Here is a 26,378-nt window from a genome sequence, read left to right as displayed (position 1 = left end):
CAGGAGCGGGGAGGAGAGGGACCAGTTGCTGAAAAAAATAGTTCCATTTTTCCTAGTGATTTTTTTCCCACTTCTCCTTCGCCAGCAATCAGAGTACAAATCTAGTAGTCCTCAATGAGAGCCAGTTAATAGCTACGCAATTAATTCACTTCCTCAATAAGAGGAAAGTGAAAGCGTTAGCTGGAGCTTCACAGGGTCTTGATGAGAATTCTCAGAAACTAGAGAAGGAATCACAAGATGTCTGCCTGCTCCGATTTTCCACAAATACATGCTCCTGTCTCACCCGGAAGTGGGTAGCTTCCCTCGCTGCCCGTTGCAAACATACCTGCCTTAGACTGAGGTCTGCGGCCACTATAAGTTCTCTTTCTCTAACATCTAAGCTGGAATTCTTGGAATCGGTGAGGAGAAGTCTCAACACGTTAGGGTTCCTCCCAAACAAGAGGGTCTTTTTCTCCAGAAAAGGCAGTGAAATTTACAACACGGTACCAAACAGCTTCAAAACATAGTCATGAGAGTAGCGTACTTTATTAATAATGAATGAAAGGAAATCAGTAAAGGACAAAAACACCGAGCAGGCTAATAGCCAACAAGATTAGTCACTGCCAACTTATATTAAATCAACGGTGCCTGGGGAAGGGTTCATCAATTTGTATTTAAATAAAAAGTGAGAAAAGCAACCCAGCACACAAAGAAAAACAAAAAAAGACGAATCTTTCAGCTGACAAAATATGCAGTTTTGAATATATTTAACTCCAACTGTAGGCTGAATTCCAACTTCAGGATCTCATTTAAGGAAAAAGCTTAGAGTCTGACTCTACAAGGTAGAAAACACATTTCCTCATACCTTTTATTGTGCTAGTCTAATTAAGATAATACATATTCATTTAAACGTTGCTTCATACATAGGATTTTTATATCATTAAGGTGATAACTATGATTTTGTATTCCGTATTTTAAACTTAGCATTATATCATAAACATCTTCTGTCATTAAACACTTCCACTGGTGCGAGCACTGCACTACAGGTATTGATCAGGACCCCTATCCAAGGGGTGTTTTGCTGTCATCCTCTTTGGCTCACTTCTCACTGGCCTCTGGAACTGTTCTCCAGTCTTTTCTTGATCTGCCCCCGCCCCCCAACTTCCCCGGGTTTCTGTGACTCCACAGGCCTGGTTACTCTACTGTCTCCCCTCCCCTGCTGAAGATGTCAGGGGACTTCTTTCCCTGTCCCACCCCTACCTGCTAGAGTTCCTGGAGACGTGGCCCCCCCCTCCTCATTTTATACTCTCTCCGAAGATGACCTCCGCCCTCCTTAAGGCTCCAAGTAGAACCTACACCACGATGATTCACACATTTCTTCCACCCCAGACCTGTATGCCTGACCGCTGGCTTGACCTTCCCCTTGGAAATCTTGGGCGGTTCCAAGCCTACCTGCCCGCAAATGAACTCAGGATCTCCCCCAGGCCTGGCCCTCTTCCAGTCTCAGCCTACAGAGTGCCACCGTCCTCTCTCCTGTTCTCAAGCCAGAAACCCAGGAGTCAGCCTTGACGACTCATCCCTCCTGCCTGCCCGCACTCCACCCTCCCCCACCCCCATCTAGCCAAATTGTGGCCAAATCCACCAGTGTTTCCTCCTAAGGTCTCTTTCAAATCTACCCACTGCCCTCCATTCCAACCACCAGGGTCAGCATGCAGGGGCGTGCACTGCACAAACGCTACCACCCGGGCCATCACTTCTGGCCTGTTCTACAAGAACACCTACCAACTCATCCCCTTCCCTTTTGGCCTTTGCAGGCCATTATCTAACCCAAAGCTACAGTGATCTTATTAAGATGCAAATCTAATCATGCTGGTCCTTTGCATAATTGCTCTTAGGGCTTCGACTGGCCTGCATCTCCCTGGGTCATCACTGTTACGTTCTCCTGGTTTCCCTGCGTGGCCTGGCCTTCTCCTACATCTTCTGCAGCATTCTCCAGCCACTGAGGCCTTCCTACAGCTACTCAAATGTGCCACGACCCTTCCCCACGTGGCCTTTGAGCATGCTCAGTCCTCTACCTGCAGTGTTCTTCCTCCCCTGTCCCTAGATCTCTTACATTGTTTTTGTATCTACAAGGGGTTCTGAAAGTGTGGTCTCTTAGCGGCATTTGTATAACCCAGAAACCTGTTAGAAAAGCAAATTCTTCTGCACTGCACACCTACTAACATCAGAACCTCTGGAGTGGGGTCCAGAAATATGTTTTAACAAGCCCTCCGAGTGACTCTGATGCATGAGAAAGTTGGAAGCCATTGGTCCAGAAAGGCCTTCGTCACCCAAGGTTTCTTCTGAGCTTTTTGTTTCATTTGACTCTTTTTGGTATTTAGTATAAAGACCAAAACTACATAATTTTTCTCCCAAATCTCCATTGATTTATCCTATATTCCTTATCCTATATCCTATACTGCTTTTCATAAACATTAAGGTGCTTTTTTAAAAGAAGCTTTATTGAGATATATTTCATATACCTTAAAATCCACTCATTTAAAGTGTATAGTATAGTTTTTAGTATATTCACAAAGTTGTGCATTCATAGCTGATTTTAGCTATTTGCATCTTCCTGTTTTCTTGGTGAGTCTAGCTAAAGGTCTGCCAATTTTGTTGATTTTTTTAAAGAACCAGCTTCCGGTTTCACTAATTCTTTCTTTTGCTTTTCTTTCCTTTCTTTCATTTATTTCTGCCCTAGTGTTTATTATTTTTTTCCTTTAGCTCACTTTGAGTTTAGTTGTTCTTTTTCTAGGTCCTTAAGATGGAAGGTTAGGTTATTAATTTGAGATGTATCTTCTTTTTAATGTAGGCATTTACAGCTATAAATTCCCTCTAAGCACTATATTAGCAGCATCCCATAAGTTTTGGTATGTTGTGTTTTCATTTTCATTCATCTCAGAAGTCTTTCCTAATTTCCTTGTGATTCCCTCTTTGACCCATTGTTTGTTTAGGACGTTGGTTAATTGCTACATATTTATGAATTTCCCAAATTTTCTTCTGCTGTTGATTTCTAATTTCATTCCATTGGTCAGAGACTGTACTTTGCATAATTTCAATCCTTTTAAACTTACTGAGACTTGTTTTATGATCTAACATATGGTCTACACTGAAGAATGTTCCATGGGCACTTGAGAATAATGTGTTGTCAGTGGAGCGTCCTATCGAAGCCTTTAGGTGTACTTGGTTTATAGTGTTGCTCAAATCTCTTATTTCCTTTTTGGGCTTGGCCTAGCTGCTCTATCCATTATTGTAAGTGGTTTATGTTAGTCTCCAATTACTACTGAATCGTCTCCCTTCAATTCTGTCAGGTTTTGCTTCACGTATTTTGGGGCTCTGTTGTTAGTTAGGTCCATGCATGTTTAAAATCATTACATCTTTCTAGTAAGATGTAATTATAAATAATTATAATAATTACAATTTATCATTATAAAATGTCCCTTTTGTCCCCACTAACAATTTTTTTTTGTCGTAAAGTCTATTTTTTTTGATATTAGTACAACCACTCTAGCTCTCTTTTGGTAACTGCTTCCATGGCATATCTTTCTCGATCCTTTCAGTCTTTGAATCTAAAGTGTGTCTATTGTGAACAGCATATAATTGGATTTAAAAGAAAAATACATTCTGCCTCTTTTGATTGGGGTATTTAATCTACTTACATAATATACTTACCCAATAAGGCAAGATTTGTGCCTGACATTTTTGCTATTTGTTTTTTGAATGTCTTAGATCTTTGTTGTTTTGTTACTGTTACTGTCTTCTAAATAGATATTTTCTAGTTTACCTTTTAAATTCTCGTTTCTTTGTGATATTGTGATTTATAATAAGAAATATACATTATTTAAATATAAATATTAAATTATTAAATATACTTATTCTCTCCCAGTTCCTGGCATAGAGCTCCTAAAACCCTTGGAATTTCCTAAGCCATGACAACCACCACCACCACCACCACCACCACCACCACCACCACCACCGGTGTCTTTTGTTATGTTAATGAGGCGACTTTTGGAAAGCCCTTAGGTAACCTAAGGAAGGGGACTCATTGCCAGGGCCACCAACCAAGTGATTAGAGGGTTGGGAACTTTCAGAACCACCCCTGGACCTCTGGAGAGGGGAGAGGGGCTGGAGATTAAGGTCAATCACCAATGGTCAATGGTTTAATCAATCGTGCCTATGTAATGAAGCCTCTATAAAAACCCAAAAGGACTGGGTTTGGAGAGCTTCCAGATTGGTGAACACATGATCTGGGAGAGTGGCGTGCTTGCAAAAGGCATGGAAGCCCTATCTTCCTTCCCACGTACCTTGCCCTGTGTATCTCTTCCATCTGGCTGTTCCTGAGTTATACCCTTCTACAATAAACCAATAATCTAGTAAGTAAAATGTTTCTCTGAGTTCTGTGAGCCGCTCTAGCACATTAATTAAACCCATGGGAACCTCCAATCTATAGCTGGTTGGTCAGAAGCACAGGTGACAACCTGGACTTGTGACTGGCATCTGAAGTTGTGGGGCAGAGCACTTAACCTGTGGGATCTGATGCTATCTCCAGGTAGACAGTGTCAGAATTAAGCTGAACTGCAGGACACCCAGTTGGTGTTGGAGAACTGTTTGGTGTCGGGGGGAAAACCCACACACTGAAACTGTGAGCAGAATCGTATTTTTTTTACTATAACTTTTAAAATTTATTCTTAGTGGCTGCTCTTGGGATTACAATTAGCATCTTAAAACAATCTGCTTTGGAAACATACTCACTTAATCTCAACAGTGGGTAGTCAAGACTTGCTCCAATATACCTCTGCTCCCCTCACACTTCTTTCATGTTATTACTGTCATACAAATTACACCTTTATACATTCTAAGTCCATCAACACAGTTTTATAAATACTGCTTTACGCAGCTATCTTATAAAACAGATAGGAGAGTTACAAACAAAAGTACATTTATATTGTCTTCTGTAAAACTTACGTAGTTACTTTCACCAGTGCTGTTTAGTTCTTCACGTGGTTTCAAGTTAGTGCCTAACGTACTTTCATTAAGGCCTGAGGACTCCTCCTCGTACGCAGGTCTGCTGGTGATGAATTCTTTTACTTCGCTTATCTGAAAATGTCTTAATTTCTTCTTTAATTCTGAAGGAAGATTAAGCTAGGCATAGAGTTTTGGGTTGAAAGTCTCTTCTTCCAGCTCTTTTAAGATATCATTCCACTGTCTTTTGGCCTCCATGCTTTCTGATGAGAAGTAAACTGTTAGTTTTATTGAGGTTCAGTAGTTTCTCTTAACAGATGATTTTCAGCTCACAGCAAAGCTTTGGTTAAACTGTCGGAGTTCTAAAATTCTTTGATTTTAGTTGTTTTGCCCATATTTTCACTGTTTTAGAGGGAGAGTGAGTTCACTGAGGTTCTCACTCTGTCATTTTGGAAGCTGATCTCGTTTCATGTTGTTTGAATTATTTTAGACAACATTCTTTAATATCTTGTAAAGCAATTTTCCTTGAATAATTATTTTTCTAGAATCTTGTAACTAGTCTTACCTGGCTAGTTTTTCAGCAGAGTTTTAGGATCGCTTGCTCAAACTCCAACAATAACTTCCACTGGACATCTAGAATGCTATTTTTCAAATAGCTCACCTTCTAAGAATATTCAAGCTTCCCCATCTCTTCTATTTTAATACTGCTCAGCAAACATTTAATTTTTTTCGTCCAGATTCCACTGTATTTTTTTCCCCTAGGCATTTAAAATTTTCTGCTGTGACTGTGAACTGGGATTAATATGCCATGTTATTTTTTTTTTAAATATAAAGCAAACACTTCCTGGGTGGCAGAGGGAGAAAAACTGCTCATTTATGTGCCTCAAGTTAATGGAGTCAGGAGGGCTCATTCTGGTGGTGAGAGGTTTGCTATGTTTTTTTTTCTTTGAAGCAACAGAATATCTTCGTTCATATTAAATCCTGAGCAGAACCTCAATGCATAAAAAATAAAAGCAGAGTTGCCCGGTTGAAAAAGAGGTTCAGGGACGGTCCAAAGCCCAGCATGCACTGCCGCCTGCCCTGCTCCTTACGGCAGCCCCAGAGGGGTCTTCCTACAGCTGTGTGCACAGTTAGCTGTCACAAACAGGAGCCCATCTGTGCGCTCCTTAGCATGAGCTCTTGCTTTTTAATACTCTGCTCTAATTTAAGGTTTCAATAGAGATTTTCCATCTCTACTCAACGACCATTAACACATCTGAGCTTCAGTGAGCTCCTGCCTCATTGGCCTGGACCACTCCCATCTCTTGTCTGTCTCAGGGGTCAACAGGAGACTGAACACATGCTTGAAGATGTGGTGACTTCAAGAACATCTGATTTCATCCTACGGCACAGAGAGACTCTATCACTTAGAAATAAATACAGTGCCCAGTTTTCAACTAAATGAGTAAGTAGATTATATTATTATGAACTTTACTTCAGCAGAGAATAGAGGAGGAATATAAGGAGGAGATGGGTCTGAGAGGGCTTAGAACCACGGGACTAGAAGCATCTTTAAAATAAACGCTCAAAAGAAAATGTGTGGTCCAAGTCGTCACAAAAGATATTTTATTAAAATTTTAGGATAAAGGAATTTTTTAAATAACTATAATACTTTTTAAACACTACTGAGTATTTAGTGATGTTTTCAACTAGGAAAAAACTTGAAACTTAAAGAACAGATTGCAGAAAGTAGCTAGGGCTACAAGAGTGAAAGAAGATGGAAACCTGCTATATGTGTAGTGATGAGAGGCTTAAACACTGACTTTTCAAACCAAAAACAAATTGTACTCATTGTTTCACTAATTTGTGAGGCTAATTTGTGAGACTAATTATTCAGTGACATCATATGACAATTCCTCTTACAGAAGAAGAGAGATTTTACTCTAATCCAGCTCACATACTACTTTCTATGGCAATCTGTATGGGAATGGAATGGAATGAGAGCTAGTACAGTTTTAGATCCAAATCAGTTTCTAAAGAGTTGGTACTAAATGAATATTTAAAGAAACCTATGTGGTATTTAAAATAATTGAGAATTGTGACAAATTACTTTTCAGGAAGTGTTACCTTAAGATGTTAAGAAAGGGATGGAGATCTTAGAGGGAGCAGATACACTGACCTCAGGGTAGTACAACTGACAAAGGCCAACAGCCCATGACGGGGGAAGAGGAACAGAAATTCACTCTGCACAACACTCCCATGGTTGGCATTCTAGGCAGTCTTCCTAATTATAATTCAAAACTAATAAAGATTGTGTACTTCCCCCTCAAAATGATTTTCCTTTAGAAGTAAACTCAGAAAAGGGACTGAGTTCTGGAAAGAGACGGTGAGGCTGAGTCCCAGGCACTCAAAGCACAGTTGCTGTCTCCCGAGCCTCAGGATGTGACTTGCGTCCCCTTACACCCTTCTCTATGTGAAATATAATTTGTGTAATTTGTCCTTGGAAAAATCACAGTGGAGTCTGAGAACCTTCTGGGGCAATCAGTTTGTGTCCTTCGGTATCCTAAATTCAGATAATCTCAACATCCAGAAATATCCTTTGATTTGTTCTTTCTCTGATATCTTGTGTCCTTGGGATCAAAGCCTCTTTCGTTGGCACCAAATAACGCCCAGTGAGGAGTTTTGGCCATGTAATCCTTGGCACTGAAAGTTTTGGATCCACCACTGTCTTCATATTCCTGGATGAGCTCCTGGAAGCGGCTGTAATCAATCCACGTCCACCATTCTCTGCCAATCTTAAACTGGCAAGAAAAAAAGTAGTCAGGTCAGAACTGAAAACACCCATAAAAAATGTCAAGTAAGTATCAAAAAATCAAAAATGAGCCTGATATTTTCTCCCTATCATGTTAAAGAAAATTCTTTTGCGCTCCAGACATGGTTCCGTATCAAAGCAGAATGTTCTATACACAGTCAAAGGAGAGTTTCTTTTCCCTTAGGACCACTTCCGTGCTGGACCTGGAAGACCCAGTCGCTGAATAAAGAATACATCCTAGAACTGAAAGTCAAGGATGTGTTTATCTTGAGCAGTATCACTGGAAGAAGATGAATGAAGATTTTTGGCATTATCATGTGTTAACGGTCAAGCTAATTCAGATTCCTCTTGTTGCCAGTCTTTCTCTGGTATGAATTTTCATGCTTGTGTTAGCAGCACCTAGTGGAATCCTTTTATTACTAAATTTTGCTTGAGTTATTAGTGAAGCTTTAATCAATAACTTTCTAATTCTGAAACGCTAACTTAATGACTCAAACTAGCCCTTTTAGCCTAACATGAATACAGTATCTCATTAACGGAAAGCCTTGTTAAGAATTTCAGTTCAATAAAGGGGAATAATCCAATTTGTACTCTTTTAAGAAAATTGCTTCTCAAAAGTCACTGTAGAATAATGACCACGATGAAGAAAAGAGAAAGTAAGTTGAGGAGGCTCTGAAGGAACTACAAATTGAATTGTGAAGGCTTTTAATTCAAAGCCACCACTTGGCATTCAATCGTGTAAATGTATAACACGTTGATATTTGATTTATAAATGGACAAATCTTTGTTATGCCACCGTTTTTTTAAAAAGCCTGATTATGAACCAAGATAAGTAACAATTTCATGTCCTAGCTGAGAAAAATATTGAAAATATATAGGTTCCTGGATTTAGAATATTAAAATATGCTGAATTTAAATAACATCTAATTTTTTACCCAACAGCTAGGAGCTTTCTAAGGGAAAAAATGCCACATAAATGGGAAAGTTTAGTCTACCTATGAATCATGAGAAATTTTCTTCTAATAAGACCATTCCTTGAAAAGTTGCCCTAAGAGCTCTATGAATTCTACAACTCAAGATGTAAAATCCACATTCCCCATCATTTTCCCTCTCAAGACTGGCTGCTCTCAAATGTTCTCTACCACTAGGAAAGTAATCACCGTCATCCCCGGGTGCTGAACCTCAAAACTAGAGTCAAAGGTGCCCCTCCTTTCCCTGGCCGCTTACACCCCAAACACGGTCAGGCCTTATCAATTCTTCCTTAGCTGTACTTCCATGGCCACATCCTGGCACTGCCCTAAGGCAGGCCCTCACTTCTAGAAGTCGGCCACAGTCTGCCGGCTGACTGACTGTCTGATTCCAGTCTGGGCTGCTTCCAGCTTCTGCAGGCTGCACGAGACGGCTATGCCTACAGCAGAATAGAGCGCCACTACCCAGGACATGCCGTCTGAATGTCACATCTCCAACTGGAGGCTGCTCATGAGCTACCCGCCCCCTCTGGTGACTCCTATGTTGTTACTACCTCTGTCTGATTAACACCTACTTAAGCCTCAAATCTCTTCTCATAAATGTCCTTTGCTCTGGGAAGCCCTCCTGAATCCCTTTAGACAACCGTGACAGTCCCCTGCCACAGGCCTTCACTGCACCCTGAACTCGCCCAACAAGAGCACATTATACTTGCTTCCGTAGCCACTTCCCCCGTTCCCCGCCCCCCATCCTGCCAAGACTGCTGGTTTCATGACTATTCCTGACATATTATAACCTCTTCCTCCTTACCTCTCTTAACAAAGCTAGAAGTCCATACAATGAAACCATTTCCACCTGTTCTCCAGACATCTTGAGAGACAGGATGGAATTTTGTTGCTCTTGGCTCCACAGAATAGTGTGGCCTCTGTTCACAGTGCACTCATGATAGAGGGCACAACGTTCACACGTGACTGGAAGTGGGCCGACTTCCCAAGCAGTGCAGGATTAAACATGTCATTAACTCGGATGGCAGTAAAACAAGGCCGATAACAATGCCTGCCTTTAATTCCTCCCTCCTCCTAACATCCATGGAGTGCCAGCTATGGACTTGGCCCAGCCACAGACAATCAAAAACTAGTTATAACATAACATGGTGTGTGCAGTGAGTGCGCTCTGGGAGTGCAGAGAAAGGTGATAATTCACAGCCAGCCCCCAGGAGTTTGGCCCCGCTAAGAAGAGTCCTCCTGGGGGTTCCCTGCTTCGCTTGCCGAGTTAAACAGATACCGTGTTCTCCTCTTCCCTGTGTCTTTCCTTTTTTGGGTTCAGAGCTCTAGGTCTGAACTCTGAACCCTCATTGTCCACAATTCTGGTTTTCCTTTTCCCTCAAACTCTGACGAGAATCACTTGCCATGGATATTCCAAGAGGAACTAAAAGATTAGCTTGGAGTACAGCAATAGATTTAAAATCTTCTTTCTTTGCCACAATCTAAAGTAAGAAACATATTTTATATCTTGATCTAGTACACACATTCACATACATATACTCTGGAAACACAACTTTCACAAAACTATAGGCCATGTATTTCATTTAAAAAACTGCCAGCTGCAACCCACTGCACTGATTTCCTAACTCCTAATGCAGCTTGAAGATCTGGTCTCCTAACTACAGAACTCTACCCTGGCTTAAAACAGAAGAAATTAGTTGCATGGATATGACAACTATAAACTAATATGTGACAACTGACAACTCAGACTGCCAATGTCTAAAAACACAAACTAGAAGACCAAGTAAATGTGACAGAAGGCTGATGTATTAGTTTGCCTGGCTGCATAACAAAATACCATAGACTGGGTGTCTTAAACCACAAAAGTTAATTTTCTCACGGTTCTCGATGCTAGAAGTCTAAAGTGAAGGTTCCAGCAGACAGCCCCCTTCTCACTTTGGCTTCGCGTGCCATCTTCAGTATGTGCACAAGCAGAGGATGCGGGTGGGGGCGCTCTGGTGTCGTCACTTATAAGGGCACCAACCCCATCAGATCAGGGCCTCACCTTATGACCTCATTTAACCTTCACTGCTGCCTTAGAGACCCCATCCCAAATATGGCCATACTGGTTGCGGGGGGTGGGGTGGGGTGGTTAAGACTTCAACACAGGAATTTTGAAGGGACATAAACCCTCAGTCTGTAACCGTAGGTTACTCTCAAATTAACGCTGAGCTATGAAACCCCTAAGACAAAACTGCACCCACACATATCCCCCTCTCAAGACAATGTGAGAATAATCGCGTTGAATAATAGCTCAGAAAAAGTCAAAATATTCCACGCAAAAGGCAGAAGCTAAAAGGGCAAATTTTAGTATGATTGGCACAAAAATAAAGCTGAAAGTTGGAGCTGCATAAACAGAGGAATGAAACCCCAAATCACGAAATTTGAGGTTAAGTATGCTGAGACATGAGGTCACCCTGCTTCAAAAATTCCTCAAATCCAACAGTAAGGGAAGAGGAAATCTATGCAGAATTACAAATAAACTCAAAAGGTCACAGATGATCTCAAAAATACCCACAAGCGCAATACAGTATGGCCTGACTAGACGATGCCAGGCTGCTGAGGATGTGTGTGTGGTCTTGCTGACCAGATGGGCCAGTTCTACAGGCTCCCACCACCGAGAACAATCAAACTGTGGTACAAAGGGCCCTGTTCTCATTACTTCCACATCTTTCACACTTGGAAAATTTCATTAAACAGAATGATGACAAATAGGTCCTTTATTATTTTAAATGTTTAATAAGGTTCTATTAAAGATGTCAGATTAAACACAGGCATTTGCTTCATTTCTTCTTAAAATCTCACTAAAATGACTGTAAAGGTATTTCTAAAAGATATATAACCTATAAAAACAAAGAGGTCAGGAGAGGAGAAAACAGTATCAAACTTTTAGAAGCTTAAAAGATGACAGATAAGCAATAACTGGCTTAGCAGATCCAAGAGCTGAATCCTAATCTAGCAAACAGAAAAATCCAAGATTCAACCCAATTTATGCTTCAGAATTCCCCAAAGGCCCCAAACTGGTAGTGCCAGTCACCCCTGGAAGTGGGGCAGAAGAGGCCCCAACTCCCCCCCACCACCACCAAAAAAAAGAGCCCAAAGATTGGTTTACATTCTAAGAAATTGTTAGAATCCGGGTTTCTGACCCCCTGGACATACACACAGCTGAGCACCTACCCAACCCACCCACCCCACCCCCCAACAGAAGACAAGAGGTTTATTCTAGGAAGACAATAAAATAGAAAATCTATGGACTATGGGACAGCAGGTACAGCAGAGAACAGGGCTGTCACACTGAAAATGAGAGATCAGAACAGCCCTACTCCCTGCTTCCTGACCCTTGGTGGCCATGAAGACTTCTTGGGTTCCCTAAGGAAATGGCCCAGGTAGATTTCTCTAAGACAAAGTCAAGCCCAGTCTACACACTTAGGATTCTCAGTATGCTTTTTAGTCTCACACTTAAATATGAGCAGACAACTGACGATCATCTGAGGAAAACTTTTAACATGGAAGAGAGATAAAATAAACAAAAGGAAAAGAGTAACAGAGTAAACAGAGCCTAGGGTAGGGAGGAAATGACAAAACAAAATAAAAATCCAAACAACTAAACTAAAACAATTATCCTCAGAGACATGAGAGATTACTGTATTCATTTTAAAAAGTTACACTATAAAACGAAACACTCAAAGAATGAAAAAGACTTTAGATTTTAAAATTATAGAAATGGAAATGAAAGATTCTTGAGAAACTTAAGAAGTAAAATTTTAAACATTTCCTAGAATATAGAGTAAAAAAGAAAGATAGAAAATAGGAGAGAAATATAAAAGAAAATTTAAGGACTAGCCCAAGAGACCCAATTTTTAAATAACAGGAGTTCCTGAAAGAAAGGAGAAGAAACAGGATGGAGGTACCTCAATGAAATAATTCTGGAAAAATTTTGAGAAGTGAAGGCCACGAGTTTCCAGATTGAAGGGGTCCATAATGGATGAAAATAGACATACTGTCTGAGGCCCATCTCAGTGAAATTTCACGGAGGGAAAACAATGGAGACAAAGGGAAATCTAACAAGGAAAAATGGTCCTGTACAAAGGAATAAGAATCAGAAGGCCTTCAGAGTTCTCAACAGCTACACTGAAAGCTTAAAGACAGGGCTCCAATTGCACAGGGAAAATAATTTCCAACCTAGAATTCTATATCCAGCAAAACTATCAATCACATGTGTAGGGAGAATAAAAATATTTTTAAAAATTCAAAGTCTCAATAAATTGCACCTCCCACATACCCTTTCTCAGGAATCTACTGGAGGATGCTTCACCTGAATGAGGGAGTAAATTAAAAAGAGACCTGAAAAACCAGGAACAAGATATCCCACACAGGAGAAAGCTAAAAGAAACCCCAGTAGGGCAGCTACTGTGTCCAATGTAGGTGGGTCAGAAAGTGCCCCTGGAGAGACTCCTTTAAAAAGATGAACCTGATAGAAAATTCAACACATCTGAAAGTCTGAAAGGAGAAATAGATGATGGCAGAGAGTTCAAGAGTTGATTTAGCTCAAGAACATAGAAGAGACAAAAAAAAAAAAAAAAAAAAGACAAATATTAACTCCAGGAAAACCAAAAAGTTGTGCCAGAAACAAACGGCAATCATAAAAGATTGCACTGCTCAACAGTGAATACTATTCATATGGTCATAATAATGCATAAAATTGTGGCATATGTATGCTGGGAAGGTGGGAGAATAGGAAGTGTGTGACGAGAAAAGGTAGAAGAAAATTTAACCCTCATCTTCCATAATACAAAGTAAAGAGATAATGAGCAAACAGAGAAAAACAAGCAAAAAATCATCACTGTAGGTATTCTGTACAAATATTCTTCCAAATGATACTGTAGTATTCTTTATTAAAAAATCAAATGATCAGCACCTTTAGGGAAGATCCTTTATTAAGAACCTGCTATAGGCAAGGCACTATACTAGATGCTTTATATATGTCACTTTATTTAGCTACCACAGTAACGCTGTAAACAGAGTTACCCCTATTTTGCAGATAAGAAAAATGAAAAACAGTGAGGCTGGGATCTGAAGACAGATATACCAGTACAAAGTTCAGGAGTTCCCCCAAGACCACTCCCACTTCTGCCACCAACTGCAAATTTAGGGGTTCCCAAGCTCACCTTCAGGTTTGACAATTCACTACAAGGACCCACAGAATTCACTGAAAACTGTTATACTCATAGTATGGCTTATTACAGCATAAGGATAGGGATTAAAATCAGCCATGGGAAGAGGCACGTGGGCAGAGCCTAGGAGAGTTCCATGCAAGGAGCTTCCCGACGTTCCCCCCAGTAGAGTCTTGGAACATGCTACCTTCACCCAGAACGATGTCTGACAACAGGCGTGGAGTACCGCCAACCTGGGGAGCTCACCTGAGCCTTGGTGTCCAGGGATTTTAATGGGGTTTGTGCACCTAGACTTAGCTGCTTGCTGAGTGGCTGACCTTAGTTTCCAGCCTCTCTGGAGGTCGAGCAGGTCCTGTGGAGACCAAAGCCCCCACCCCAAACCACATACTCAGCGTAGACGATCTAGTGTGACCCAATGTGCCTCCAGATGAGCAAAGACACTTTTGTCAGGCAGGACATTCCAAGAGCTTAGAAATCACCTCCTGGAAGCTGAGGACAAATGTCAGCCCTTTCTTTGGGTAAAATTAATCCTTTATTGGATAGCCAGACCTCAAAGTCCACATATAGAGAACAAAGTAGAATATTACAAAAATAAGAATCATACATACCATTTTCGTTTTCATACTCTTAAGAAGGGCTTTTATGTGATCTTAGTATCAATTATTTAGTAGTTGGCTCCTCCAAACATAACAGTAATACTTAGGAACCAAACAACTAGAAAAGCACTGGTTAAAGGATGGAAAATGAGCACTGCCAGACCTTCTCAGAACTCAGAAGTACATGTTAACTGGGAAGGAGTAGAGGGAGTCCTAAGGTAGTTACAGGGAGAGTGACTTTGGAATACAAAAAAAAGAGTGCTACAGTGAATTTCCCAGGTTTATGAATTTTGTTCTCACCTGTTGTAGCTACAACTGCATTGTTTGTTCTTTGGGTAAGAGGAGGCAAAGATCCCAAAGACAGACTTCAAAGTGCACCTGACTGCCTGTGACAGTGAGACGTTGAGAAGAGTTGCCACCTTTTTCTGAGTTTACTGGTGATAAGTAGCATTCCCATGGCACAGCTGCCTGGGGAACCATTTTGAGAGGCAAAACTACAACAATGTGATTGAATTCTAGATATATCCAAGTGCAATTAAAAATTTTTTATCTGGAAACTCAGTTTCTGGAGTTTCAATCTTAATCCCCCCATCCTGTTGGAGTAGAGCTAAGTCCTCTCAGTAGTGTCACCAAATTGCCAATTTTCTCTGACATTTTTCTGAAAGTAATTACTGGGAACAATCAGGCCTCTGATAAGAATGAGTTCCACATGTAACACAGAGGGGAAAATATTCAGTCAGTAGATTTTGTTAGGAAAACACTGCACTAAACCCTAATGGAGACATACAGTTCCCTTCTTATTCCAACAGGGGAAGGTGTGGGAGGTGACATCTCTTCATTCCCTCCCTTTACAGATTGTGAGTTTATATATCCAAGAGGGAGGCCTCTGTGATCAGTGCTTAATTACCTACAGGGACTCAAATTCGGCAAAAACTTTCTCAGTGTTGATGATCTTGGTGAAGATTAAGGAGATGCTGCTTGGTGAGCACTGGATGGGAAACTGCACCTTGTTTCCAAGGGACATTTCCCTTTCCCCACTCTGTCTGACTGCTCTGTGGCATTTGAGAGATAGTATAATGTAGTGGTCCAAAGTAGTCTTTGAATTTTGAAAGATATGGAATTGAATTCTAACTGTGTCCTATTTGTCCCTGGAGAAGATCTGTACTCTCTTAGCCTGAGAGTCTTCCTTTGGAACATGAGGAAAAATAATATTTATGACTCATAAGATTTTTTGTAAGGATTAAATGAATTAATGCATGCATAGTGGTATCAAAGTGACCTTAACAAATGTTACTGGTTGTTGAGTTTAACAGCAGACACTACAACTAAGGAATGACACCAGACATCTCACTGATGGTGTAAGATACTAGAAGATAATGAAAAGATTATGCTGGAAGGCAACAAAATGATACCTTCAAAGTGCTGGAAGGAAATACCTCAGCTTAGAGTTTTCTACTCTGACAATTTATCAGTCAAGAGCAAAAGTGAAATAAAGATGTTTCAGGGGAAAAACAGACTAAGTTTACCACTTACGTCATCAAGAAGGAAACTGAACCCAGCAGGAACAACTGGGGTGCAAGTGAGATTTACATGGATCCATCAAAGCATGCATTAATTGCAGGAAAGAGTACTGGAAAGTCCCTGTATTGTGCTGAAGGAGGACAGCAATGTCAATTAACTTCAGAATTAAACTACGTAAAAACTTTTAAAATATAAGAGTACAGGATTCTGGGAAGGTGGTGCAGTAGGAAGCATTAGGAAGACTTCTCTCAACCCAGACAAAAATTATACTGGCAGAATCTTGCCTGACATAACTATTTTGGAACTCTGAAGTCTACTGAAGGTTTGCAACTTTGAGGGGAAGGTTTGAACTGTAAATTGTAGTTAATTTCAGTTTAGACAGGCAGTAGCTACCCACCCCTCACTCCCCATGCCCACAGCAGGCAGCTGTAAACATGTTCCTGGAGCAGCCTGTGGGAGACAGGGTGGGCACTGAGGACCCTGTCCTCCAAACACTGGGGATCTGTCTTCTGACCATCAATTGCTGCTTCTGATCTCAGAGGCGTAAATAGATTAAATTCTGCAATCAAAAAACAGAGATTGGAAAAACGGATTTAAAAACCCATAATCCAACTATATGCTGTTTACAAGTGCTTTACTTTATGTCCAATGACAAAATAGGCTGAAAGTGAAAGGATGAAAAAAGATATTCCATGCAAACAGTAACCAAAAGGAGAAGTGGCTATACTAATATCACACAAAATAGACGTCAAATCAAAAAGGTTACAAGAGACAAAGAAGGACATTATATATCAGTAAAAGGTTCAGTACAGCAAGACAATACAACAATTATAAACATTTATGTACCTGATCACAGATCATCAAAATATATGAAGCAGATATTGACAGAATTGAAGGGAGGAATAGACAGTTCTATAACAATAGTTGGAGACTTTAATATCTCATACTCAATAATGGATAGAACAACCAAACAGAAGATAACTACAGAAACAAAGGACTTGAACAACACAATAAATCAACTGATCAACAGACATACATATATAAAAGTTCTAGCCAGAGCAATTAGACAAGAAAAAGGAAAAAAAGCATCCAAATAAGAAATGAAGAAGTAAAATTATCTCTGTTCAAAGACGATATGGTTTTATACATCGGCAAGTCTTCTCCTGAGAATCTGACACTTGAGATTGAACCAAGTGGTGGTGGATGCTTGAGCTAAATTGGGGCTACAGCAGCCATAACAAGTGGTTTGAAAATGAAGAAGCAAAAGAAGCCATGAGAGAGGAAGGGAGGAAGGGAATAATGTCCTTTGTTATCTTCTAGAAATTTTATAGAGTTATAGTTTATGTGTAAGTCTAAGGTACATTTTGAAAGTTGTAAGATCATCTCAAAAGACACAGAAAAAGCATTTGATAAAATTCAACATCCGTTCATGATAGAAACTCAATATATTAGGCAGGGAAGAAACGTACCTCAACATAATAAAGGCTGTGTAAGCCAAGCCAATACTCAATGGTAAAAGGCAGAAAGCTTTTCCTCTAAGATCAGGAACAAAACAAGGATGCTTATTCTCACCACTCCTACTCAGCACAGTACCAGAAGTCTTAGGTAGAGCAATCATGCAAGAAAAAAATAAAATTAAAGGTATCAGAATTGGAAAGGAAGATGTAAAATTGCCTCTATTTGCTGATGACATGAACCATGAAAGAAAAATTGATAACTTTATTAAAATGAGAAAGGCACAGGTAAGAGAATGAAGAATCGGGTCACGTAGACTGGGAGAAAATATTTGCAAAACATATCTGATAAATGACTTGTATTCAAAATATATTTTAAAAACTCTTAAAACTCAACAATAACAAAACAACCTATCCAATTAAATAAATGGGCAAAAGATCTGACCTCCTTACCAAAGATGTACAGATGGCAAACAAGCATAAGAAAAATATGTTCATTCATGTTTCCATGCCATTATACGCTTTTCAAAACCTACAGAACTTTATAACACAAATACTGAACCTTAAAGTATGCAAGTTTAAAAAGTCACTTAGGAGGTCAGGGGAACGCAGGAAGAGGAGCAGACTGTGACAAGAGAGTCTACTAAATTACAAATGTGTGAAATAACTTCAGTGAAGGGGAGGGGGTGGAAAGGGCACTGACCTAAGTAATTTTAAAAATAAGTGGAGCCTGTAAGACTAAAGGCAAAAGAAACTAAACATAAACACTGTGTTCTAGGGTTAAAAATTCTGATACTGCTATATATTTTACATATACTGGAATTGAACAATTAAGTAAACAGATGACTGGTAATAGGAGCTAGGATTAGAGTCTCACTATTGGAGTGTGAATTTACAAATAAGCAAGGAGAGGAGACTAGGATGAGTCATGTGGGAACAGATTAGAGTCTGAGACATCAGTATGTTTAGCTTAATATAGATACAAATGGTACATATAGAAATATTTACCTACACGTGTATATACGAAGGTTAGTATTGATATATACACATGTATTTCTTTGCTCTGTCATCTAAGAGGGCCTAAAACAAACAACACCCTAGCAGCAACGAGCACACCTTCACCCAGATCTTGGTTTCTAACACCATTCTCCAATAAAAGAAACCACAGATCCTGAGAGAAACAGCTGATTCTAGGACTGGGGCAGGAAATATACAAGATGAGCCTGGAGCTTCTTGTGGTGCGAGAAAGGAAAGAGCTCAAAATGAACAAACCCCGCCCTCCCCAAACACACACATTGATGGGGGTATGTAAAAGAAACACAGGAGCCAACTAAAAGAGCTCTTAATGGCCAAAGCTAGAATAGTTTGGGCAAAAGTAATAAAGTTGAATTGGATTATAACCCAAAGTTATAAAATAAATATCCATGAGCCTATACTGATATAAAAATGATTGAATAAATTAATAAATGGGAAGAAGAGACAAACCTGTGCAGAAGAATTCCAAATAATTTATGCAGATATTCCACCCTCAAGGATGTGGAGCGTAACCCTCACTCCTTAGATACGCACTGAATATAGACTTCCTTCCAAAGGAGAGAGGGGAAGGAAGAACTTTCCTACAGAAGGGGAGAGGGGAAAACAAACACTGACAAACACTGCCACAGCTTGCTGATCAAGGTCAAAATCAAGGGAGCTTGACATGATGTGATGAAAATGGCACTCTACCTCTGTGATCTTCCTCCTAAAAACCCATAACGCAAGTCTTATGAGAAAAACGTTGGACAAATTCCAGTAGTGGTGCATCCTACAAAATACCTCCTGACTACTCCTCAAAGTTATGGGATCCTAGAACAGAAAAAGGCCATTAAGTGAAACCTAAGGAAATCTAAACTATGGACTTCAGTTAATAATAATGTATCAATATCAGTTCACTGGATGTAACACATGTACTATATACCAATGTAAGATGTTAATAATAGGCCAATCCAGGGCATACAGTAACCCTCTGTACTATCTTCTCAATTTTTCTGTAAATCTCAAACTGTACTAAAACATAAAGTTTATTTTTAAAAAATAAGGAATTAAGTTTAAAAACAATGCTATGTGGACTCTGCAAGCCATGCATATAACCTACCACTTGGTTTCCACAGACAGTGAACCACTATAACAAGACATTACCAATATGTAGAAAGGACTTCACATTTCTCAACTAAAGTGACCAAAGTATATCAGATTCATCATGGTCTTACTAGTTTGCAGTCTGACAGGACCACAGTTACATTTAGGCTGCTAGGCTGGAAACCCATAAGTGGAAGGCTGACTGTACCTCCTTCTCCCAGCCAGCCCCTCCAAATCACACAGACAGGTTGACCCTCTTCTCACCAACTATCTGTTGTCATCTCTCTGTCCCTCTAGCTCGACCTTGGAACTGGAATATGCTGACTTATTTATCTCAATGTGAGTCTTTTTTATCTTTCCTTTGTTCAAAGTCAGAGATGCTCACTGAACTTTCTACTCCCATCTACTCTTCCACCCACTTAAAAAACCTACTTCTCATCAACAGCAGAAACTCCTTTATGTTTCTGTTTAGTCTGAACATCACTTCTAAATAACAAAACTGTTCTATAGAGATATTAAAAAGTAATCATCCATTAAAAAAATACTCCACTATTAGAATTCAGAAATGCTTTGCATGTGGTGTAGCATACGGCAATGAAAAGATCACTGCACTGCAAATGACCACAGAGTATTCTGGGAATGGACAGAGTAATACAAATTATAATAAACTCTCCAGAGGCTAATTCATGTTGTGAAAACCTTGCAAATTTAATGCAGGATCTTTAAAGGTCATCTAAATATAGTCAACCCATGCTTGGGGTCTCTCTAGAATTTATTTATTTATTCATTCATTCATTCATTCATTCATTCATTCATGATTCAACTTACATTTTGAGCTATCCTGGTTCAGAGAGAATTTCAAATTTTTGAAATGGGTAAAGAAAGAAAGGCCACAGTTTGGGGATTTCCAACGCTGCACTTTCTGGCAATGTTCTTATTTTTGCTAGCCAACTTTACTAGAACTAAAAAAGTGCAGTACAGTAGGCAGGAGAGACTTTCAAAAGCATGAATGGGCATCAGTTTCCTGCTGCAGAAAAAAAAGAGGTACGCTGAATGAGAAAACAACTGGATTTAACAACTGGCAGGTTACTGATGACCTATAAAATAGCAAACTCAACAGTAAGTATTCATCGAATAAATGAATGAGTAAATAAATAAGGAAGAAGGTAAGTAGGTACCAAAATTAGCAAGGAAGATGGAACAATGACTCTGATTTCAGAAGGTAAGACAATGAATAAGGAAAGAAAATGAAGGTGAAGAGCTTGTTCATTCACTAAACAAACACTGAGAATCTAATATGTACCAGGTACTCTAGGAGGGTGCTGGGAATGACAGTCCTTGTGTTCCAGGAACCCTAACTTCGCCTTACAGATGTGCATATAGCTCTGAAAGAAGCGGTCCCCAAGGAGGTTTGTTTTACAGTTTTAAAAAGCATAAATTCACCAGATGACGTGGGGTAAGGAGCGCAGGTCTAGCAGAAGAGATACCTTCGGCAAATACACAGAGGAAAGAAACAACATGGCAATGCCTAGTAAAGGCCCAGGGAGTGGGCATGAAATGAAACTGAAAGGACTTGATTGTGAAGGCCATTAAAACCAAATAAAATGTTTAGGTTTTTCTCTTGCATGCTCTGTAAGATGGCATGTGTTTCAAAAATACAGCAGAGAAACAATAAACTTGGAATTGGCAGCAAAAACAATGAGGATGTTGAATAGTCAATGCCCACTCTCAATTATTTGTAGACTAAATGATTTTGTAGACTAAATGTTTTGTGGATTTTGTTTTCGTCTTCTTCCTTTGGTTATAAGTCTGCTTTTACTACCCTTAAAAAGGCATTCATCTGTAAATTGCAAGCCTAATTATTAAATGGGATTTGATGGGGTCTGATTAGGATTAGGAAAAGATCTTTTCATATAAGTTTCTGAAAAATCTTTCCAGTAACACTACAGAGGTAGCCATGCAACCATACTGGGTGACACTTTTAACATAAGCAAACAAAATGAGTTTACGTGCAAATAATCTAATAATAACAAACAGTGCCAAGTGGACTGGTTATTACTGTTCACTGGGGAGACAGTAAACAAAAAACTATAAATGTCAAAACTGTGTAGTCATAAGTCTTCTGTTCTGTACAAGAAATGTATTTCTACAGCTAAAACCCCTAGATATTGTATGTAAAACTAACATAAGAAGGCTCTGAAAGGTGGAGATAAGAAGGCAGGTTGGCTAGGGACTGCAGGACCTAAGGAACGTAGTGATACGTTCCTTGGGTTTTAATTTTGGCTCATATATCCTGGACTGTGTGCGAGAATTCAGAAGCCTGGTTAAAGTCCACAATCTAGAAACACCAATGAGCACTCACAATTAAAAAAAAAAAAAAATTAAGCCTCAAATAAAGCCTGCTCTCCTTAGCCAAAGGACTAGGAAAAGGGCAGCCAAGCAAGACAGAAAATTTTTACATAATAACCATCCTAGGCCAAGAGAAAAACTGGCCTCATTCTCACCCCAGTCAGCAAACACCTAGTGGGGATCCTAGAATTCCACATTCGCCCAGCTGTACTGAGCTGTACCCTCCCCCTCCCACTGCTGGGGAGGTGTCAGAGAAGCTGCAGTGGGGAATCCTGCCATCCCAACCCCCCTTCTATTGTTTCAGTGGAGACCCTGTAGAGATTGGCAGGGTACATTAAAAAAGCACCAGCCAACTGTATATTGTTTCTAAGAGACTCACTTCAAACATATGATATAGGTAGATTGAAATTAAAAAGATGGAAAAGATATACAATGTAAACATCAATCAAAACAAAGCAGAAGTGGCTATATTACTGTCAGATATTGTACACTCCAAGGCAAAGAAAATTTATAGGAACAAAGAGGGACATTACATAAATGAAAAATAGGTCAAATCCACCAAGACGATACAGAAATCCTAAATGAGTATGCACCAAACAACACAGTTGCCAAATATATAAAGCAAAAACTGACAGAACTGAAAAGAGCCATAGAAAAACCCACACTTACAGCTGAAGACCTCAACACTTCTCACTCAATAACTGATAGAACTATATAGATAATCAGCAAAGATACAGACGAACTCAACACCACCACCAACCAACAGGATGAAACAGACATTCACAGAACACTCACCCAACAACAACACAATGTATATTCTTGGCAAGCGCACACAAAATATTTACCAAGATAGACAACATCCTAGTCCACAAAACAAAACCTCAAAAAATTTAAAAGAACCAAGATCACAGAGAGTATGTTCTCTGATTATAAGAGGATCAAACTTGAAATCAATAACAGAAACACAACAGGGAAAAAAAAAAAAAACCCAAACACTAGGAAACTAAACAACAAACTGCTAAGTAATCCATGGGCCAAAGAAGAACATTTAGAGCATTAAATGTTTACATTAGAAAAGAGGAAAAGTCAATAATCGAAGCCATCTTAAGAAACAAGAAGCAAAGAAACCCAAAGTAAACAGAAAGAAGGGCATAATAAAGAGAAGCACAGAAACAGATGAAATTGAAATCTGAAAAACAGAGAAAAACCTATGAAACAAAAAGATAGTTCTCTGTGTTTTTTTAAAGATTTTTCTTTTTTGATGTGGACCATTTTTAAAGTCTTTATTGAATTTGTTACAATATTGCTTCTGTTTTGTGTTTTGGTTTTTTGGCCACGAGGCATGGGGGATCTTAGCTCCCCAACCAGGGATTGAACCTGCACCCCCTGCATTGGAAGGCGAAGTCTTAACCACTGGACAGCCAGGGAAGTCCCCAGAACATGGCTCTTTGAAAGGACCAATAAAATCAACAAACTGAATAAACCAACAAAAACAAAACAGAGAAGACACAAATCAACCAAATCAGAAATGAAACAAGATGTTGTACAGACATTGAAAGGAAAATAAAGTAATACTATGAACAATTTACTCACATAAACTTGACAACTTAGATGAAATGGACCAATTCCTTGAAAAGTACAAACCACCACATCTCACCCAAGATGAAAGATAATCTAAATAGCCTTGTAACTATTACAGAAATGTAATTCATAATTTAAAAACTCCCCCCAAAATATGTTTCTAAGCCCAGTTTCACTGGAGAATTCTACTAAACATATAAAGAAGAATTAACACCAATTCCACACAATCCCTCCTAGAAAACAGGAGGAAACCTTTCCCAACCTGCTTTATGAGGCCGGTTATTACCCTAATACTAAAATCATAGACAGTATAAAAAAAGAAAACTACAGACCTATATTCCTCACGAACATAGAGGCAAAAATCTTTTTTAAAATATTAGCAAAAAGAATTCAGCACTATATAAAAAAGAAATACATACTATGACTAAGAGGGGTTTATTCCAGGGATGCAAGCATGGTCCAATATTCAAAGATCCATGTAATCCATCATACTAATGGGTAAAAGAAGAAAAATCACATGTTCATAGCAACGGAGAAAAAGGATTTGACTTAATAATTTTATTGTGAATAAACACCCATTCACAATAAAACCCCTCAAAACACCAGAAATAGAGGGAAACTTCCTCAATTTGGAAAAGAGCAAGTACAAAAAACCTAGAGCTAACATAAACTTAAACAGTGAAAGGCTAAACGCTCTTCCCCTGAGATAGGAAAAAGATAAGAATGTCCAAAATCACTGTTCTTATTCAATAAAGTATTCAAAGTCTTAGTAAATGTAATTAAGTAAAGGAAATTAAAGGGATGCCAATTGGAAGGGAAGAAACAAAACTGCCCCGTTCTGTAGAAGATATAATGGTCTATGTAGAACACCCCAAGAAATCTACTAAAAAAATCCTGCTAGAAATAATAAGTGAATTCAGCAAGGTTGCAGGATATAAGATCAACATACCAAAATTAATTCTATCTCTACAGAATTCAATGAACATGTGACAACTGAAATTAAAAATGCAATACCATTTATAATTGCTAAAACGGAAAAATACTTAGGTATAAATCTAACAAAGTATCGGACCTGTATGCTAAAAAAACTATAAAATGTTCATTAATGAAATCAAAGATCTACATAGATCATGTTCATGATACGCAAATTAAGACCCACTGAGATCATGACAAACCTGTTAGAACAGCTTACCTAAAAAATGACAATACTAAATGCTGGTTAGGATGCAGAGAAACTGGATTTTTCATGCATGGCTGTGCTTGACATTCTTCATGGCTGAGGTGCTGTGGCCCTCACTGCACAGCTTGGTGTCAGAACTCAGCAGGTGTCTAATAAACACTTACAGAACTAAACTGGCCTGAACGAGATACGGTGCCATTTATTTCCCCTATGTCCATGTTTACACTGGGAAGAGAGAAGAAATCTTAGAGACTGAAGTCAAGTGTTGTTCTAACATAAAATTTCCCAGTTTTAAGCTCTCCTTTGAATGGTGTCAGTGGTATCAAAAGATGCCCTGTGGTACAAGAAAGACCAGTGGACTAGAGGGCAGAAGGCTGTGGGTCTAGACTTGGCTCAGCCACTTCGAGACTTTAAGGAAGTCTCTTCACCATCTGATCAGTTTCCACAGGGAAAAAGGGAGGTAAAACGTGTCTCCAAATCTCAGAAGTGATATTCTAATCCTAAACCTCATATTATTTCTATAAATAATTTTCTACACACATTGTACATAACACAATAAGATAAGGTACATAAGGAGACAAGGCAACATAACTGAGAACCAACAGAAACAACAGATAACAGAAACAAATCCACAGAGATTTTAGATATTGGAGTTATCAGATACAAACAATGAAATAGCTGCATTTCCAGTATTCAAGAAGATAAAAGCCAAGCTTGAAAATTTCAGCAGGGAACTGGAAAGCATACAGTGTGATATATCATACTTGAAACAAACAAAACAAACAGAAATTATTTAACTGAGAAACACACTATCCAAAATTTAAAAATTGGTGTGGCATTTAATAGCATGTGAGACACAGCTGAAGCAAAAATTAGTGACTTGGAATACAAATCAAAAGAAACTGTCCAAGTGAAATAAAAAATACAATAACACATGTTTAAACTGGAGTTCCAGAAGAAAAATACTGGGGAAGAAGAAATGTTTAATGAAATTAAAGCTAAGAAGTCTTCAACCAGTGATGGAAAGTATCAACCCACAAATTTATGAAGCCCAAGAATTCCCAAAAAGGAAAATAAAAAGAAGTTCACATCTAGACACATTAGAGCATAAAACCAAAGGGAGAGAAAAAGAAACCAGAGGGAAGAAAACAACAAATCACCTTAAAAGAAGCAACAAACTAACAGCTGACTTTTCATCAGTGGAATTTAAAAGACAGGGGAATATCTTTATGGTGTTGGAAGGAAACAAATGCCAACGTAGAATTTGATACCCAGCTAAAATATACATTTTCGGACAAAAACTGAGGGTATGCCATCAGCAGACCTCCACTAAAGGAAATTTTAAAAGGTGCTTTTTGGGCAGAAAGAAAACAGTCCCAGATGGAGGCTCAAAAATGCAAAAAGGAACAGAGAACAAAATCATGTTTAAAATACAGATAAATCTAAATAAATACTGACTACATAAAGCAATTAACAATACTGTCCTTACACACATTTATAATTAATATACACAACAATGACAGCATGAGTTGGGAAGGGAAAAACGGAGGTTGTGTTCTCAAGTCGTTGCTTTGCACAGTTAGAGAGTAAAAGTATTTTAACACTCGACTGATTAGTCAAGTTT

At 39.0% G+C, this 26,378-nt stretch overlaps 1 protein-coding gene across 3 annotated transcripts in view; it reads right to left on the bottom strand.

The window, feature by feature from the left end:
* LOC137778715 (S-adenosyl-L-methionine-dependent tRNA 4-demethylwyosine synthase TYW1) overlaps nucleotides 1-26,378 on the bottom strand; it is a 206,782-nt gene that overhangs the window by 47,706 nt on the left and 132,698 nt on the right. The window contains exon 16 of one of the 3 annotated variants that reach the window (XM_068565971.1): nucleotides 4,676-7,760. The exons of the other annotated variants lie outside the window; for them this stretch is intronic. Coding sequence (XP_068422072.1) covers nucleotides 7,539-7,760 — 222 coding nt within the window. The 3' untranslated portion in view covers nucleotides 4,676-7,538. Of the gene's footprint in view, nucleotides 1-4,675; nucleotides 7,761-26,378 lie in introns of those variants that run through there. 3 annotated transcript variants of the gene reach the window in all.

Source organism: Eschrichtius robustus, chromosome 16 (assembly GCF_028021215.1).
Source record: "Eschrichtius robustus isolate mEscRob2 chromosome 16, mEscRob2.pri, whole genome shotgun sequence".
In the NCBI taxonomy this organism is placed as follows: domain Eukaryota; kingdom Metazoa; phylum Chordata; class Mammalia; order Artiodactyla; family Eschrichtiidae; genus Eschrichtius; species Eschrichtius robustus.
This window is presented reverse-complemented; position numbering and strand designations above follow the sequence as displayed.